The following is an 18065-nucleotide window of genomic DNA, read 5'->3' as shown; positions in this document are numbered from 1 at the left end:
TTATTTGTTTTAATATGGTTTCGGTAGGATGGCAAACATGACACAAACCTTCCTGATTGTTAGAAATCCCACTGTTTGTATGAAACATGCTTCACTGATGAGAGTATTTGGCGACCGCCGTTTTTATCCTAATTGTGGTCCTTGAACTCATCGTAGTTTGTTTACATGTACAACTTTCTCTGAAGCTGCCACAGAAAGACGTGTCTTATGCCACTCCTTCTTTGTCTCATTTTGTCCCCCAAACGTTTTATGCTGTGCGTGAATGCACAAAAGTGAGCTTTATTGATGTTATTGACTTGTGTGGCGTGCTAATCAGGCTCATTTGGTCACTGCATGACTGCAAGCTAATACATGCTAACATCTTATTTAGGCTAACTGTATGTACATATTGCATCATTATGCCTCGTTTGTAGGTATATTTGAGCTCATTTAATTTCCTTTACTTATGTGCTCTGTGTATTTAGTTTATATTTGCATGTCTCATGACACATTATCTGTACCGGGTATGTAATATTGGCTGCATTTCTGATAGTTGTTTGTGTGTCATGTTGTTCCAGACCACAGCAAATGTTACCCATCTTGCAAATATTTTAATAAATCCATTTGAAGAAGACAGCCTGCCGTTTCCTGTAACTTGGACACACACATCTATACCTTTGGCCATTCTAAGCCAGTAATTTCCTGAAGTTATCTCACCCTCTAGGAAGCCTCCGTTTCACTAATGTGTAGAATAAACATTACATTTCAACATTTCTGTCAATGAAGATTTGCGTCAGCCTTCGACACATAGTAATTTTGATAGTAGGCTAATATAGCTAATATAGACACTTACATCATGTGTTGCATTCATTATACGGCTTATATAAGGCGTTTAATTTTTATTTGGTATCTTTAGTCCAATATGGCTCTTTCAACAGTTTTTGGTTGCCGACCCCTGCTCTATTTGACTAATGTTTGTTTAATTTTATACAATATTTTATAAAATGCCAAAAAAAAACAAGCTACGGGTTGCGTATGCACTTTGGACCTACTTTTATGGCTCTTCTTTAGGGTTGAGCGTGTGAACTCAGTGAACCACAACTTCCGTCGACTATTTAGCATTTTAGCTTCTTTGGTCCCGGGTGAACGATGGGTAACTTACGGGAGAAAGGCAGTGTTGGGTTAGTTACTGAAAACCAGTAACTAGTTACAGTTACTAGTTACTTTATTTCAAAAGTAACTCAGTTACTTACACCAAAAAGTAATGCATTACTGTGAAAAGTAACTATTTAGTTACTTATATATATTTTTGTATTTTTTTTTTTTTTAAGGCCCCCTTTAATGCCCTTTTAGCCTTCATTTCAGTACTGTTATTGCACTGGAGAATAATACAATCTGTTGATCAACTTGACATGCATTTGCATCACTGAACTCTGCTAAACAATGTGGTCTACATACAACACACAAAGACAAAGATACGTTTCAAAAGGCCAATTTATTTCAGGCCAGAACAAATTGACAAAACTATTTTAAATAGCTGCAACATAACATACATAAGTAACAAACAGCATAATAACAACATAGCTGTAAAACAAGGAAGGCACACACTACATACACAAAGCCTCCTAACCAGGCGTTTTTTTCTCTCAAGGAATTCTGAAATAAAATCATGTCTGAAGCCCAGAGCACTACACATTTCCCCAGTTTTAGTTTAGAGATAAGGAAAGATTGGCCTGGCCCACTAGCATCCCTCTTTATGTTTGTGAACTTTATAGTCTATACATTTAGAGTGATGTGATAATCAAACACTCTAAAAGTCTAGAATGAAAGAGCAACAGTATATAAGAGAATTGACAGAGTGTGTGTACCTTTAGTGTGCAGTGCCTCGTTAAAATCCAGCCGCTGTTGCTTAGGAGGTGAAGTGTGTCTTTCTTTACTAGCTTTGTCGAAGCATGTTGCTTTTGTAGCTGTTTCAGCAGATTTGAATTGCTAGGATAGGATCTTTGATCCAAGACACAACTTACATTTAACTAAAATGTTATTTCTTTGTCTCAGCTACAATCGGGCGGAAGGCGGGGTGCACCCTGGACAAGTCGCTACGTCATCACAGAGCCAACACAGATAGACAGACAGCATTCACACTCACATTCACACACTAGGGCCAATTTAGTGTTGACAATCAACCTATCCTCAGGTGCATGTCTATGGAGGTGGGAGGAAGCTGGAGTACCCGGAGGGAACCCACGCAGTCACGGGGAGAACATGCAAACACCACACAGAAAGATCCCGAGGCCGGGATTGAACTCACGACTACTCAGGACCTTCGTATTGTGAGGCAGACGCACTAAACCTTCTGCCACCGTGTAGATGCCTTCCGCCCGATTGTAGCTGAGATAGGCTCCAACGCCCCCGCGACCCCGAAGAGAATAAGCGGTAGAAAATGGATGGATGGATGGATTATTTCTTTGTGGTCGACAAAAGAAAAGTAGTGAGAATATCTCCATGTTAAGAAACTCGGCTTCTGGCTTCGCCATGTCTTGTTAGTAAACACAGACACGCCCCCTCCCAGACACACACATACACACACATAGCGCGCGGCGGGCCCCTTTCTTGTCGCCTCTTCCGCAGCGCTCCAGTAAAACACACTCAGATCTTCTCAGTTTCTAGCCGATATTACATAAAAAAATAACGTAAAATAACGACGCAGTAACGCATCATGTAGTAGCGGTAGCTGAGTTACTGAATATAAAAAACAACGCGTTAGATTACTATTTACCACCGAAAGTAACAGCGTTACAGTAACTGATGATATTGCGGCTGGAACTAATCAAAATGTGCAAATGTTGAGCCGAAATCAGAGGAGATGACATTGGCCAAGTTAAGCTCTGAACAAGTCGTTTACACACAGGAAATGATGGTTGACAAGTCGACCCCAACTTTGACCGATTTTTTTTTAGGTGCACATTCCGCTACGCAAGAGGTGAGGAGTGAGCCGGTGTAGCGTACTATGGTGCTTTGACACACGAGCACAGGCGTATCAAGGGTCAAAATGCGTGCCGAGTACGAAAAATGCGTACATGTTGGCTGGTCTGCATAATCACCTAATTATTCTCACATCAAATTAGCATTTAGTCTTTGCACCAACGTGGCAACACATGACCTCTTTGGCACATACGGCCTTGCTCGCACAATACTTACACAACACACAACTACCCCGAGGTTGTGGCTGACATTGTACAGCATGCATTACACGCTTTCATGTGTCGACGTGTCAGCACCATGCAGGTGCTTTGCCACAGCTAACAGATTTAATATGACAGTAATGTGGGTCATAAAAACACAGAATCCTGATAAAACAAAGGTTTTTACAGGTATCCGTTTTTAATCTCGGAGCAAAGGGTTACGTCTTCTTTTAGCTTGGCTTTGAGTGATTTTAATATTTGTTCTTGAATATGAATGTGTATGAGTTGCCACCAGGGACGGAGAGGAAGAAAACATTCCCCTTTGACCAGAGGAAGTGAGGGTTTATGGAAATGCGGTGTTAATTGCCACAAACTGTACCTTGGAGCATTGTTTTAAACCAAGGTATATCATTTTGGAAGACACAGTTTCCTATTACCGGGGGGGATTTTCGGTCCACTTCATGACAAACAAAAATATCTTCAAGGGATTGTCAAGCAATCGGGGACCCGACTAATCCAGAATGACTCATCAGGCGGGTGCTTTGGCGCCGGTAAAAACCAATCAGCGTTTCTCCCCTACCCTTGTTAGGATTTTCCACAGACATCATAGCCAGATTGTTTGAGGCTACATATTTCTTTTCCGGGGCTTCAACATTTCAACATCGGCTACAAATGTTCCTGTTAATGGTATTCATCTCGATTATTTCATGCTTCATCTATTTTTGCTACTTCTTTTAAAGTATTCAATCATTATTATTCCTCTGGAACGGCCGCACTTTGTTTTGAACTTAGCTTTGGAAGAAACATCAAACCTCAGAAGAAGCTTATTTTGTTTGCCCTTATAGTACAAGGAGGTCGTTGTGTAATATGCAAACGTTGTTGTCTTTTTTTTTCTCTTTTAGTCTTTGAAAAACGATGACTCAGTCGCCAAGAAGGACGTACAAAGGATTTTGGAGCTCAGCCACAAACAGAGGTAAAGACACTCTTTAAACTTTTTAAAGCCACCAACAATGCTGTTCAAATGTCGAGATTACTCACATATAGTTAAAGAAGTTATATAGTATTGTTATTTTTAAGATATGATCAAACAATTCTCTTTACATTCTTCTTTTAGCTAAGCATCAATGTTGAAAGAAAACTATTTTGATTTGAACCTCCATCATGAACATTCATGCAACATTTGCAGCCAGTGCTCCCTTTTTGGATGTTTTTAGTCACGCAAAATAACAAAATACTGTAATACTTTTGTAAAAACTAGTTCTAAGGGTGTCCAAACTTTTCGACATGGGGACCACAGGCTGAAAACCGACTGCATGTAAAGTAACATACATATAAATATGTATATGTAAATGTATATGTATATGTATATGTATATGTATATGTATATATGAATATATAGTCATTGCTTGTATTCCAACGCGAGACTTCTTCCCGGAAGTAAAAAAAAAACAGTGGTCAACCAAGTCAAGATGGCTGTTATGCTGCAAGGAGCCTAGATCTTCCTGCAAAAAGCAGATAAGAGCAAATAATCCAACTATACAATGGTCTGGATCCCTATACTTTATCAAAAAAAGATTTGTCGAGTGATTTTAAGGATTAACCTGCTCAGTGGCCTTGTGGTTAGAGTGTCCGCCCTGAGATCGGTAGGTTATGTTCAATGACGTCACGTCACATTAAATATGCTTGGTGGTCAAACAACGTCGGTTTTCAATGGGTACAAGGTGCCATTTAGCCTTTCTTTAACCTTCTCAGTGGCCTTGTGGTTAGAGTGTCTGCCCTGTGATTGGTAGGTTGTGTGTTCAAACCCCGGCCGAGTCATACAAAAGACTATAAAAATGGGACCCGGTACCTCCCTGCTTGACACTCAGCATCAAGGGTTGGAATTGGGGGTTCCATCCATCCATTTTCTACCGCTTATTCCCTTCGGGGTCGCGGGGGGCGCTGGAGCCTATCTCAGCTACAATCGGGCGGAAGGCGGGGTACACCCTGGACAAGTCGCCAGCTCATCGCAGGGCCAACACAGATAGACAGACAACATTCACACTCACATTCACACACTAGGGCCAATTTAGTGTTGCCAATCAACCTATCCCCAGGTGCATGTCTTTGGAGGTGGGAGGAAGCCGGAGTACCCGGAGGGAACCCACGCAGTCACGGGGAGAACATGCAAACTCCACACAGAAAGATCCCGAGCCTGGGATTGAACCCCAGACTACTCAGCACCTTCTTATTGTGAGGCAGATGCACTAACCCTTCTGCCACCGTGCTGCGGAATTGGGGGTTAAATCACTAAAATGATTCCCAAGCTCGGCCACCGCTGCTGCTCACTGCTCCCCTCACCTCCCAGGGGGTGGAACAAGGGGATGGGTCAAATGCAGAGGGTAATTTCACCACACCTAGTGTGTGTGTGTGACTATCAGTGGCACTTTAAAGCCGACTGCATGTAAAGTAACATATGTATGTGTATATATATATATATATATATATATATATATGTATATATATATATGTATATATATATATATATATATATATATATATATATATATATATTTATATATATATAGTACGCAAAGGGCCTAGATATTCATGCAAAAAGCAGATACGAGCAAATAATCCAACTATGCAATGGATTAGATCCCTATACTTGATCAAAAAAAGATTTGTCAAGTGATTTGAATGACTATCCGTCGGTGGAGTTCCCAGACATACAGTCGTGGTCAAAAGTTTACATACACTTGTTTCTCTCTGTAAAGCACCAGTTCCATTGGCAGCAAAAAAGGCCCAGAGCATAATACTATCAAAAAATTAGCTGTTTGGCTACAATACCCAGCAATATGTTTGGAGGAGAAAAGGTGAAGCCTTTAATCCCAGGAACACCATGCCGGCCGTCAAGCATGTAGTTCAGGTATGTAGTTTTCTCTGGGCCTGTTTTGCTGTCAATGGAACTGGTGCTTTACAGAGAGTAAATGGGACAATGCAAAAGGAGGATTACCTCCAAATTCTTCAGGACAACCTAAAATCATCAGGTTGGGTCTTGGGCGCAGTTGGGTGTTCCAACAGGACAATGACCCCAAACACATGTCAAAAGTGGTAAATGAATGGCTAAATCAGGCTACAATTAGGGTTTTAGAATGGCCTTCCCAAAGTCCTGACTTAAACGTGTGGACAATGCTGAAGAAACAAGTCCATGTCAGAAAGCCAACACATTTAGCTGAACTGCACCAATTTTGTCAAGAGGAGCGGTCAAAAACTCAACCAGAAGCTTGTGGATGGCTACCAAAAGTGCCTTATTGCAGTGAAACTTGCCAAGGGACATGTAACCAAATATTAACATTGCTGAATGTATACTTTTGACCCAGCAGATTTGGTCACATTTTCAGTAGACCCATAATAAATTCATAAAAGAACCAAACTTCATGAATGTTTTTTGTGATCAACAAGTATGTGGTCCAATCACTCTATCACAAAAAAATAAGAGTTGTAGAAATTATTGGAAACTCAAGACAGCCATGACATAAGTGTATTCAAAGTTTTGACCACGGCTGTATCAAACTATCTTGTGCTTCGACATCAGTCTACACGACAAAACAGAAAAGCAAGGAGGTCTACAACTTCTTTGTGTGTGGCTGAGTCAACAAAATTGGTTTCAAGACACCCGGATAAATATGCATTGTTTTTGCTCTGGTAATTTTGCATTTCATGATTCAACTTTGTGTCTTGCGAGAACGCGTCCATGTAATCCAGTCCTTCTCAAATGTGACCTTGGGAATCGTGCTTATCTTGCCGACATATGATGAAGCGAATGTAGCAATTGGCTTCACTGTAACCACGGTGGGAGACGAGGAAAGACTGGTGTGTCATTTCCTTTAACGTTAATAAGCTTACAATGTTATGCAGAGGTATAGTTATAACGATGGTATCCACAAATTATTCTATTTACAGTCACGGTGGAGAGTCAGGAGGGTCGCGCAAAATATTTTCTGAGAAGTACCGATGTAAACAAACTGGCACCCGACAGCTGACACCTGTGACTGCATATCCATTTAACAAACTAACAATTACTGAATCATCACCATATTTTGTTTTTGTGTTGTTATCATAAGTACTCTGACACATTTGTGGACAAAACAAACAGGAGGGGCGACATAGAAGTACCTTTCCTGACAAAGCATCGATTTTCTGTCAGTTAAAAATTAAAACACAAATAATATCAAGATAGTACTTCAAGGGGAAATACTAAATGAATAAAGTATATTAAAAGTATAACGAAAAAACCTTTAACGTTCTTCGACTCTGCTCTCTTGCACGAGAGTGTGTGCCACTTTTGTCGTCAGCTTTCGTAAAAAAAAAAAAATATTTCACTCTTCCACCTTTCTTGATTACCTCTTGAGGAACTCTTTAGAAACGTTTATCCTTTTTGCGATTTGAAGGGTGCCGAAAACAACGCAAGCATAGGGGATTTTTTCTTCGAGAAAGTTAAAGTTAAAGTACCAATGATAGTCACACACACACTTGGTGTGGTGAAATCACTCTCTGCGTTTGACCCATCCCCTTGTTCCACCCCCTGGGAGGTGAGGGGAGCAGTGAGCAGCAGCGGTGGCCGCTTTCGGGAATCATTTTGGTGATTTAACCCCCAATTTCAACCCTTGACGCTCAGTGCCAAGCAGGGAGGTAATGGGTCCCATTTTCATAGTCTTTGGTATGACTCGGCCGGGGTTTGAACTCACAACCTACCAATCACAGGGCAGACACTCTAACCACAAGGCCACTGAGAAGGTTGAAGAAAGGCTAAATGGCGCCTCGTACCCATTGAAAACAGACGCTGTTTGACCACCAAGCATATTTAATGAGCCGGACGTGACGTCATTGAAATGCAGGCAATTGCCTATGAATATATATATATATATATGTGTACATATTATATTAATACAATGGATTTATAATTAATAACACATACAATTGGATATTAAGAGTATGTGAAAGTTCGACTTCTACCTTGTTTACTTTTGTGACAACCTCCCTAAAGTTTTGTAATCAATAAGAAATGTCAAGCAGCTAAAGTGCACCCAACATGGAAAAGTGTTTGGCATTTTTCCCATCATGCATTGTACTGGATTTAAATGGGTGTACTTTTGAATTTTTTATGGTGCTTTGACGTTTTTGTATAATAGCCACAAACTTCAGTGAGCAGTTTATGTTATGTGCGACCGTGTGTTTTGACGTTTTGTGTTGGTTGCATTTTTTTTTGGCGCCATGAGTATGGAATGTTGTTTGGATACAGTCATACATGTAAATGTTGTGCTGTATTCACTTCAAAACACAATTCATGTTCATTGACCTGATTTACTGAAGTTGTCCACAAAAATGAAGACACGGGCCATAGCCTGGACTAAATAGTCAATAGGGGGGTAATGGCACAGCATCCTCACGCCCCTGTACATAGCTCAACCATATCGTTTATATGAAGTCTGCAATAAAAATGTGTTACTACCGACAAGTCGCTTATATGTAAATATACATTTTAGTTTTTAGACCCCTAGGAATAGTCATGTTTACACTATTATTACTTGAGGTACATAATTGCAGCTGAATAACCCTAACGGTACTAAATAAAAACACTTTTTCTACTGAATGTCATGTGAACCAGACACTGTGCACTTAAAGTCTGTTGGTTAAATACGTTATAATACTTTGTATAATGCAATAGCAGATCATTAGCAGTGATTGTCTGACTTATCAACTAATCAAGAAAAATAATCTGATTAGTCCACTAAATAAAATAATTGTTAGCAGCCCTATCCTAGTGTTATTTACACAGCTACCTAGAGGATGCCAATTTTCCAATGTATTTTATGCAGTATATGCTGCCTTCTTACGACTTCAAGGAAGTAATGGCATACAGTACCTATGTACGTACTTCCGTAACATGTGCACTTGCATTAGCTTTGAGTGTCGTTAGCAAATAATAGCAATTTGGAAAGTTAGCGTTAGTTGTCATTGAATGGATGTTCTATCATCATAACAACATGACTGCAAATTGTTTGTGTGTTTTTGGTTATTTGCAAACGCTCCCAGTGTATATGTGGTGATGAGAACTTTTGAGTAAGAATCTTTTTTTGGGAGGGCCAGCAAATATTTGTATTACGTATACTTATGAACTGTAAAACATATAGACAATTGTAATTTTGCTTTGTAAAATGTTACCGTCAGCAAGTTGCAAACAGCCCCTTTAAGGTCTTGGGTCGGATAATGTTTCGATATAGTACGGGGACAGAATTCAGTCCATAAACATTCTTACTGTATTGACACGGCACCGGGTTAAGCACTTGGCTCAGAAACAAGCACTCAGTGTTACTTTATTGGCATGAAAAATTGCAAGTATACCTGACAGAAAATGCCCGAAACGTACAGGCTCCACTTTTCAAAAAGCGCTAGCTCGATGCAAATTTAAATTGGCTATTCCCTTTACATATTGTAATTTTGTCATTTCCTCATGTTTGATGACATTAGAGTGTTCTAATCTTTTCTGTTGTACATGCTAACGATTAGCATTAGCAATTTTACATGGCGATTTTAACACCCCCAACTTTGGTGACGAAAACTACACCTAAGATGCACGTTACAATCAAACAGCGAGTGTGTAATAACTGCAACACTTACAGTATCAACATTTTGCAGGGCTCAACAAAAGTCAACACTGGCACGTTCATCCTAATGGCAAAGGCAACACAATGTAGTTTGTACATTACTGCCATCCAACGTCTTGGAATTGCAACTGCATGCACATAATACTTGCAAATGAGACTCAGAAGTTTATCAATCAATCAATCAATCAATCAAAGTTGACTTATATAGCCCTTAATCACAAATGTCTCAAAGGGCTGCACAAACCACAAGGACATCCTCAGATCCCACATCAGGGTAAGAAAAAAATAGCTTGATGCAAATTAAATTGGCTATGCCATTTACATATTGTAATTTTGTCATTCCCTCATGTTTAATGACATTAGTGTTCTATTATTTTCTGTTCTACATGCTAACGATTAGCATTAGCAATTTTACATGGCGATTTTAACACCCCCAAATTTGGTGACGAACACTACACCTAAGATGCACGATACAATCAAACAGCTAGTGTGTAATAACTGCAATACTTGGACTTAGACTTCCTTTATTGTCATTCAAATTTGAACTTTACAGAACAAATAAGAACGGAATTTTGTTGCATTAGCTCGTTATAGTGCAGGATAAAAGAGCAATAAGGTGCAGATATAAATAGATTTACTGTACGTATCAATATATTGCACTTTTGCATATGCATCCACGTTTATGGATGTATGTTATATTGTCTTTATATTCCAATGTGTTAATCTGTTTTTGGAGGGGATTATTATGATGCGTTCAAGAGTCAAATGGCCTTAGGGAAGAAGCTGTTACAGAACCTGCAGGTTCTGCTACGGAAGCTGCGGAACCTCTTTCCAGAATCCACCAGTGAAAACTAGTACTTACAGTAATTTTGCAGAGCTCAACAAAAGACAACACTGGCACATTCAAAGGCAACACAAAGTAGTTTGTACATTACTCCCATCCAACGTCTTGGAATTGCAACTGCATGCACATAATACTTGCAAATGAGACTCAGAAGTTTAAGAAATCCAAATATAAGAACTAGACTGCACAGTTCCCATTATTAGCTTATTGTTTAACTGTAAATACAATTAAATGAGACATTATTATTAAACAATTAACATTTATTACCACGTGAACACACACTAAAGTATCGCTAAGTACCGCTATCGATTGCCAGGTACCTAGAAATTGGTATGTTCAAACATGACAGGTACCTATCCCTGGGTGTGCTAGTAAAAATCTAACCACATACTGTACTGTGTTCATTGATAAGATCCCTTTGTGAGTCTGCAATATATCTTTCTGCGAGCGAGCTGGAAAACCGTTTACCTAAAGTGCTCCGCCAGTTAGGATTGTCTGATTAATGTTGTATGTAACGAGACTGTTAATGATTAGGAGTCACTTGTGGCCTCCTTGCTCCTCGAAATGTCAGACTGATTGAAGTCCGGCCTCCTGTGTGCAGTGTCTTGATAGGCAATCAATAGCCTATCACCAGCCCATGGCAGACCTCATGTGATGAAGCTAAAAACCATAGAGCAGCACCGCGGTTTCCAGGTTGCCTACCAAGCACTTGCGAACCGCAATCTTAGTCGCACGTGTTATTAATCCGCCCATGGAGTCCCACACTTGCCAAAAGTAATTACATGCTGATTCCATCATGGCAGACGAGGACATGTGATTGATCACAAGCAACGCACTGTTGACAACTCTTTTTCAACAATTTCTACTGCATACTGCAGTGCAACGTTGAATCTCTGCCAACTTCAAGGGTTTTTGCTTTGAGGTTTCATAAAAGCTAAAGAGATTTCAGGTGATTTAGACTTTCTAAACCGACGTGGCCCCCGCTGGTCATATTTTCACTCTGTAGAACTGTTTTCGCTCTGCCCTTTCCTATCAGTAAGGGCGAGTTTTTGATTTTGTTTGTAAGTGTTTCAAAGTAGATGAGAATAAAAATGAAATGCCAAAGCAATTGTGGGTGGCTGGTTACTAAGAAAAGGGAACATGTTTGCAAGGATTTTCTAATGCCAAAAACAAGGCCGATGGCATACAAAAACTGCTCTGCGGCTTTCAAGCAGCAAGGGTCTTTCAACAAAATGTGAGTGGCTTCAAAACCTTCAAAGATACGAAATTAGCCCACCGGCTGAATAGTTAGTGTTCGATATAAAAGTGTTAAGAAACATCAAATAAATAGATTGCTTTTTTTTTTTTTCAAATCACTGACCTAACACAGTTCATGATTGAATGTGCACGGTACAGTATGTGAGCACATGATAAACCTCCACTATATTCTTACTCATTCATATTCATATACTCCATCCATCCATCTATTTTCTACCGCTTATTCCCTTTGGGGTCGCGGGGGGCGCTGGAGCCTATCTCAGCTACAATCGGGCGGAAGGCGGGGTACACCCTGGACAAGTCGCCACCTCATCGCAGGGCCAACACAGATAGACAGACAACATTCACACTCACATCCACACACTAAGGCCAATTTAGTGTTGCCAATCAACCTATCCCCAGGTGCATGTCTTTGGAGGTGGGAGAAAGCCGGAGTACCCGGAGGGAACCCACGCAGTCACGGGGAGGACATGCAAACTCCACACAGAAAGATCCCGAGCCCGGGATTGAACCCAAGACTACTCAGGACCTTCGTATTGTGAGGCAGATGCACTAACCCCTCTTCCACCGTGCTGCCCTATTCATATACTAATACAGCATAATAGTACATTAAGCATTCCAAATATCTAAAGAAAAGTTCATTATAAAACATAACTAAGGCCTCGGTCACACTGCATTTTCAGATTTTTTTTGCCCATATGCGACCTGTACCTGTTTTTTCTTTAATGTTATTTTGAACAAGTGATGTCCCGATACCAATATTTTGGTACCGGTACCAGTACCAACATAATTTCGATACTTGTCGGTACTTTTCGATACTTTTCTAAATAAAGGGGACCACAAAAAATTGCATTATTGGCTTTATTTTAACAAAAACTCTTAGGGTACATTAAACATATGTTTCTTATTGCAAGTTTGTCCTTAAATAAAATAATGAACATACCAAACAACTTGTTTTTTATTAGTAAGTAAGCAAACAAAGGCTCCTAATTTAGTCTGCTGACATATACAGTCTATTATACAGCATTATTCACATGTGAATAATATAAATACAGTCAATATACAATATAATGTATACAATATAATTAGCTTTTACGGCTTTTACAGCATGCCGATGTTTTACACCACTGAAAAAAGAGTTTCTCAGTGTTCGCTCTTACAAAAACACCGTTGCTACAGTTTGGTTATTATGCAGATTACGGAACATAAATGAAGAATTGTTGGCGGTTGTTGAATTAATTTTTAAAGTGATTTAGCGGTATAATTGATTGCTCCCCTTAGCTGCATTGCTAGCCACCTAGAACGAGCCAATTTTTACATTAGACTGCAAAAAAAAAAAAGTTATCTTCTTGTCTCTCATAAGGATTGTGAACGATAAGCAAAATTCCCCCCAAAAATTGCAGTTCCTCTCTAAGTTGCAAACATAACAATCATTATGCTGTAAATCATGTACTATATTATTGAGCTAGGGTGAATGAGATGTGTTTTTCTGTGATCCGAACTGCTTACTTTGGCAGCAAAAAAAAAGCCAGGAATGGGCGAGTTTTGGGCTCCAAATGTATAGACATTTACCTCATCAGCCAGTCTAAACCTGCAAGAATCGTGTGCTAACAGTTTCTCATTTGCTTCACAATTGACAGAGACGAGATGAAGTCCCTCCAGGCTGCCTTGCAGAAGCAGCTGGACGAGGCAAACGAGAGAGCCGAGAAGCAGCAGGCCACGGTAAGACGAACCTGACCTGACCATCAACATCCGGTTGTCTGGAACCTGCCTTGTCACCTGTCACACGGTCCCCCCCCCTGATCCAGGCTTATTAGCCAGGAGCTACCTCGCTGTCACCTCCTTCACTCCACACTTGACACTCTTAGAAAATGGCAAGAGAAAGTGGTCTGTCCCCTTCATTCAAACCCCAACTAAAGAATAATAAGACTGAGCAAGGCCAACACAATAGCCTAGTGGCTATCTTAGTTTTCCTGTGTGGAGGTGCTCACCCTGTGTTCACTTTTGTTATCTCCTTTTGTGTCGGGTTAAAAGAAAACTGCACTTTTGTATTGTATTTTTTCGATACAAAAACAAGAACAATTAATTTGGTGTCAAACTGCTAGTACCAACAATGCAGTTAATTGGAATTTCATCTCGTCCGCCTATTAAGTGCTCTAAAAAAACATTCAAAAACCCCTAACACTCCATTTACAGTTGTGGTCAAAAGTTTACATACACTTGTAAAGAACATAATGTCATGGCTGTCTGGAGTTTCTAATCATTTCTACAACTCTTATTTGTTTGTGATAGAGTGCCTGGAGCACATACTTGTTGGTCACAAAAAACATTCATGAAGTTTGGTTCTTTTAGGAATTTATTATGGGTCTACTGAAAATGTGACCAAATCTGCTGGGTCAAAAGTATACATACAGCAATGTTAATATTTGGTTACATGTCCCTTGGCAAGTTTCATTGCAATAAGGCTCTTTTGGTAGCCATCCACAAGCTTCTGGCAAGCTTCTGGTTGAATTTTTGACCACTCCTCTTGACAAAATTGGTGCAGTTCAGCTAAATGTGTTTGTTTTCTGACATGGACTTGTTTCTTCAGCATTATCCACACGTTTAAGTCAAGTCTTTGGCAAGGCCATTCTAAGTCATGCACAGCCAGTTATCTGGAAATCAATGTCAATAAAACAAAATAAATATGGTTCAACCCCCCCTCACCTCAGAACCCCATCATCATAAACACACAAACAGTTAAAACAGTTGACACTTTTAAATACCTGGGCGTAACTCACCTTTGATCAGCACACCACGGACATTCAAAAAAGAAGTCAACAAAGACTGTCAGCCATCCGAAAACTTAAAGGACTATACGTTGCACCTCATCTCCTGTTATTACTTTACCAAAGCATTGTTCAACCCATCCTTCTGTACTGTTCCACATGTTTTTTCACCATGCTTTCTGTAACCAACCGGACCAAACTCACACGCATTACAAACATAGCAGCTAAAATCATCGGCCTACCCACACCCAACATTTCAGATTTAAACCACAGGTCCATCACCCGACTGCCAAAAACAATAGTCCAGGATATCACTCACCCACTACACCAATACATCATCCCACTACCATCAGGGCGCAGGTACAGAACTATCAAATTCCGGCGGGCCCGCTTCAGGAAAAGCCTTATCCCTGCAGATATAGCCGCCCTTAACAGCAGGCCCGGCCGACCTGTCTGACAAGTCTGTAAATGTGTGTTAGTCATGTATGATGTCTTTTTGTTATTTTTTTTTTGTGTGATGTGTAATGTCTAGTGTTTAAATGTACGGCAGTGACAATGAATTTCCCCAAGGGGACCAATAAATCTAAATCTAATCTAAAACCTTAATTCTAGCCCGGTTTAGCCATTCCTTTACCACTTTTGACGTGTGTTTGGGGTCATTGTCCTCTTGGAACACCCAACTGCGCCTAAGACCCAACCTCCTGGCTGATGATTTTAGGTTGTCCTGAAGAATTTGGAGGTAATCGTCCTTTTTCATTGTCTCATTTACTCTCTGTAAAGCACCAGTTCCATTGGCAGCAAAACAGGCCCAGAGCATAATACTACCACCACCATGCTTGACGGTAGGCATGGTGTTCTTGGGATTAAAGGCCTCACCTTTTCTCCTTCAAACATATTGCCGGGTATTGTGGCCAAACAGCTCAATTTTTGTTTTATCTGACCACAGAACTTTCCTCCAAAAGGTCTTATCCGTGCCAGCAATCGGAGGGTTGCTGGTCACTGGGGTTCAATCCCCACCTTCTACCATCCTAGTCACGTCCGTTGTGTCCTTGGGCAAGACACTTCACCCCTTGCTCCTGATGGCTGCTGGTTAGCGCCTTGCATGGCAGCTCCCGCCATCAGTGTGTGAATGTGTGTGTGAATGGGTGAATGTGGAAATACCGTCAAAGCGCTTTGAGTACCTTGAAGGTAGAAAAGCGCTATACAAGTATAACCCATTTATCATTTATCATTTATCTTTGTACATGTGATGTCAGATGAAACAAAAATTTAGCTATTTGGCCACAATACCCAGCAATAGGTTTGGAGAAGAAAAGGTGTTTTTTACATTGCATGTATAATGTTTTACCACGACTGTACATGCTGTGAGGTTCTATAGCAACATTGTTATTGTAGAAGCTAACACCTTGCTCACACTGCTACTCCAAACACTATTGAGTAGCCAGCTACTAGCTAGTTTGAACTGCTAATAACGTTGTTCGCAACCCGCCATAAAATAAAAAAAGTGGCTTGAGCTGCTTCTGCTGTATTGACGATGAATTAGTAAAAGTTAATGCTAGGCTATAAATCATGCATAATAATGCATCTCACCAAGTTGGTCAACTTTGAAAATGTGTAGTTTACCGAATTAGCTCTAAACAAATGAAACACACCATAAGACCACCGCAACATTGCTGGGAAGTTTATTTTTTTTATTTTATTTGAGGAGTTTGAGCATGTGCTGAAATATACAACCATCCCATCAGAAATAATCCCAGTGTTTTATAGATTCGTATTTGAAACATTTAGCAATAGTGCTACATGATAACCCTCCACGGCTCTCACAAAGTCTGCCATTAGTGGTGGCAAACACAGAAAGTGCTTTAGTCGCTGTTGTTGACGGAAGTAACGTTCGTTGCTGTGCGCTGTGTGAAATCAATGCACCCAGGAAAGAAGATAGGGTAATGTCTATGGATGGTCTCATTCATCCAGGTCATTGTATTGTCAAGGCATTTAATCGATCGCGAGTTCTGGCCAATCAAAATCTTTTAGCGTGAAGTGATGGAACCTACTAGGTAGAGACAAACAGTTATTTTACAATCAATTGACTGCCCTGAGAAAGTCAGGAAAATGCCTAAAGTGATATAGATATAGTATAGAGAATGTACAGCATGTATATAAAACTTTGTTGGAGGATTTTTGTTACGCTCGGGTCGCATTTTACTGCACGGATCATTCTCCCAAGATGCAGCAGGAACTCCGGAGGCAAGGTGCAGGTAAGACGAAGATTTATTCTCAGAAATCCTTCAAAAATACAAACAAGTGTGCCGATAACACAGGCAGCTAAGGCGAATATTAGCACAGGAATCAAAAGATAAACAGGCATAGGCACCAGAAGCAAGGTATACACAAACATAACGTGTTGCTTACAGCAAACAAGACAGGTGAGCGTCCCGAACACTAATCAGAGGCAGGTTAAACTAATCTGCAGTCATGGCAACTAAAACACAAACCCAGGGGTGCTCAAAACAGAACTAAGGGAGTCAAACTAAAATAACACATGATCCGGGCAAAGGATCATAATATGTTTGATGTTTTTTAGAGTGTTTTATGGGCGAAATACATTAATACCAATTAGCTGCATTTTTAACCACGTCATACTAGCAGTTTTTTTACTATTTAGAATGCACAGAAAAAGGAAAGAGATGGGGATTTTGGATTTTAGGATTTTGAAAGATGGGCAAAATTGAAAAAAAAAGTGCAGATTTCCTTTAACTGTCAATACATGATTGACCAATTTCCTCTAATGATTACCCCGAAAAGGACAAAAAAAATGGATGGGTGGAAAATAAAACATTCAGGCTATCTGTGTTACACGTATTGCAGCATGTCTTCCAAAACAATATATTTAGCACCATCCATTAGGGGCACCACAAAAGTATGTTACAGTCATCGGAATGACTCTAAATTTGGAGGTTTTTCCACACAACCAGCAACCAAAAGCAAAACATTTTCTGCAAGCAAAACAAAGACCATCTTTCAAATAAAACTTCATTAAACCACAACTTAATTTGGGCTATATGTTATGAAACAAGTGATGTTATTGTGTGTGTGTAAGTTAGAATAAAATAGAAAATAAACATGTGTTTCTCCAATACAAACAGCTCTTTGTTTTATTGGTAGACCCCGCCACTCTCGGTTTAGCCTCCTGTGGTTTTATGTCCAATTCTCTTCCAAATCATATTAAATGAGCATTTTAGGATCTGTTAGCATCATTCAGTGTGTCTCAATTGTTCTGTACAAAATGCTTTCTAGGCCAAATAAATTAACATGCATAATTGTACTGACTATGGGGAATCCATGTTCGACCAACAACCTCCATACTCAATCAAACAATTGGAAGAGA

At 40.0% G+C, this 18065-nt stretch overlaps 1 protein-coding gene across 1 annotated transcript in view; it reads left to right on the top strand.

Annotated features, from left to right (window-relative positions):
• The window catches only part of luzp2 (leucine zipper protein 2), a 433448-nt gene that overhangs the window by 237662 nt on the left and 177721 nt on the right, over positions 1-18065 (top strand). The window contains exons 3-4 of the mRNA XM_061974821.2: positions 4064-4134; positions 13553-13634. Of these exons, the coding sequence (XP_061830805.2) occupies positions 4064-4134; positions 13553-13634 (153 nt within the window). The remainder of the gene's footprint in view (positions 1-4063; positions 4135-13552; positions 13635-18065) is intronic.

Source organism: Nerophis lumbriciformis, linkage group LG15 (genome assembly GCF_033978685.3).
Source record: "Nerophis lumbriciformis linkage group LG15, RoL_Nlum_v2.1, whole genome shotgun sequence".
In the NCBI taxonomy this organism is placed as follows: domain Eukaryota; kingdom Metazoa; phylum Chordata; class Actinopteri; order Syngnathiformes; family Syngnathidae; genus Nerophis; species Nerophis lumbriciformis.
The sequence above is the reverse complement of the archived record's forward strand: the minus strand, read 5'-3'. Positions and strand labels throughout refer to the sequence as shown.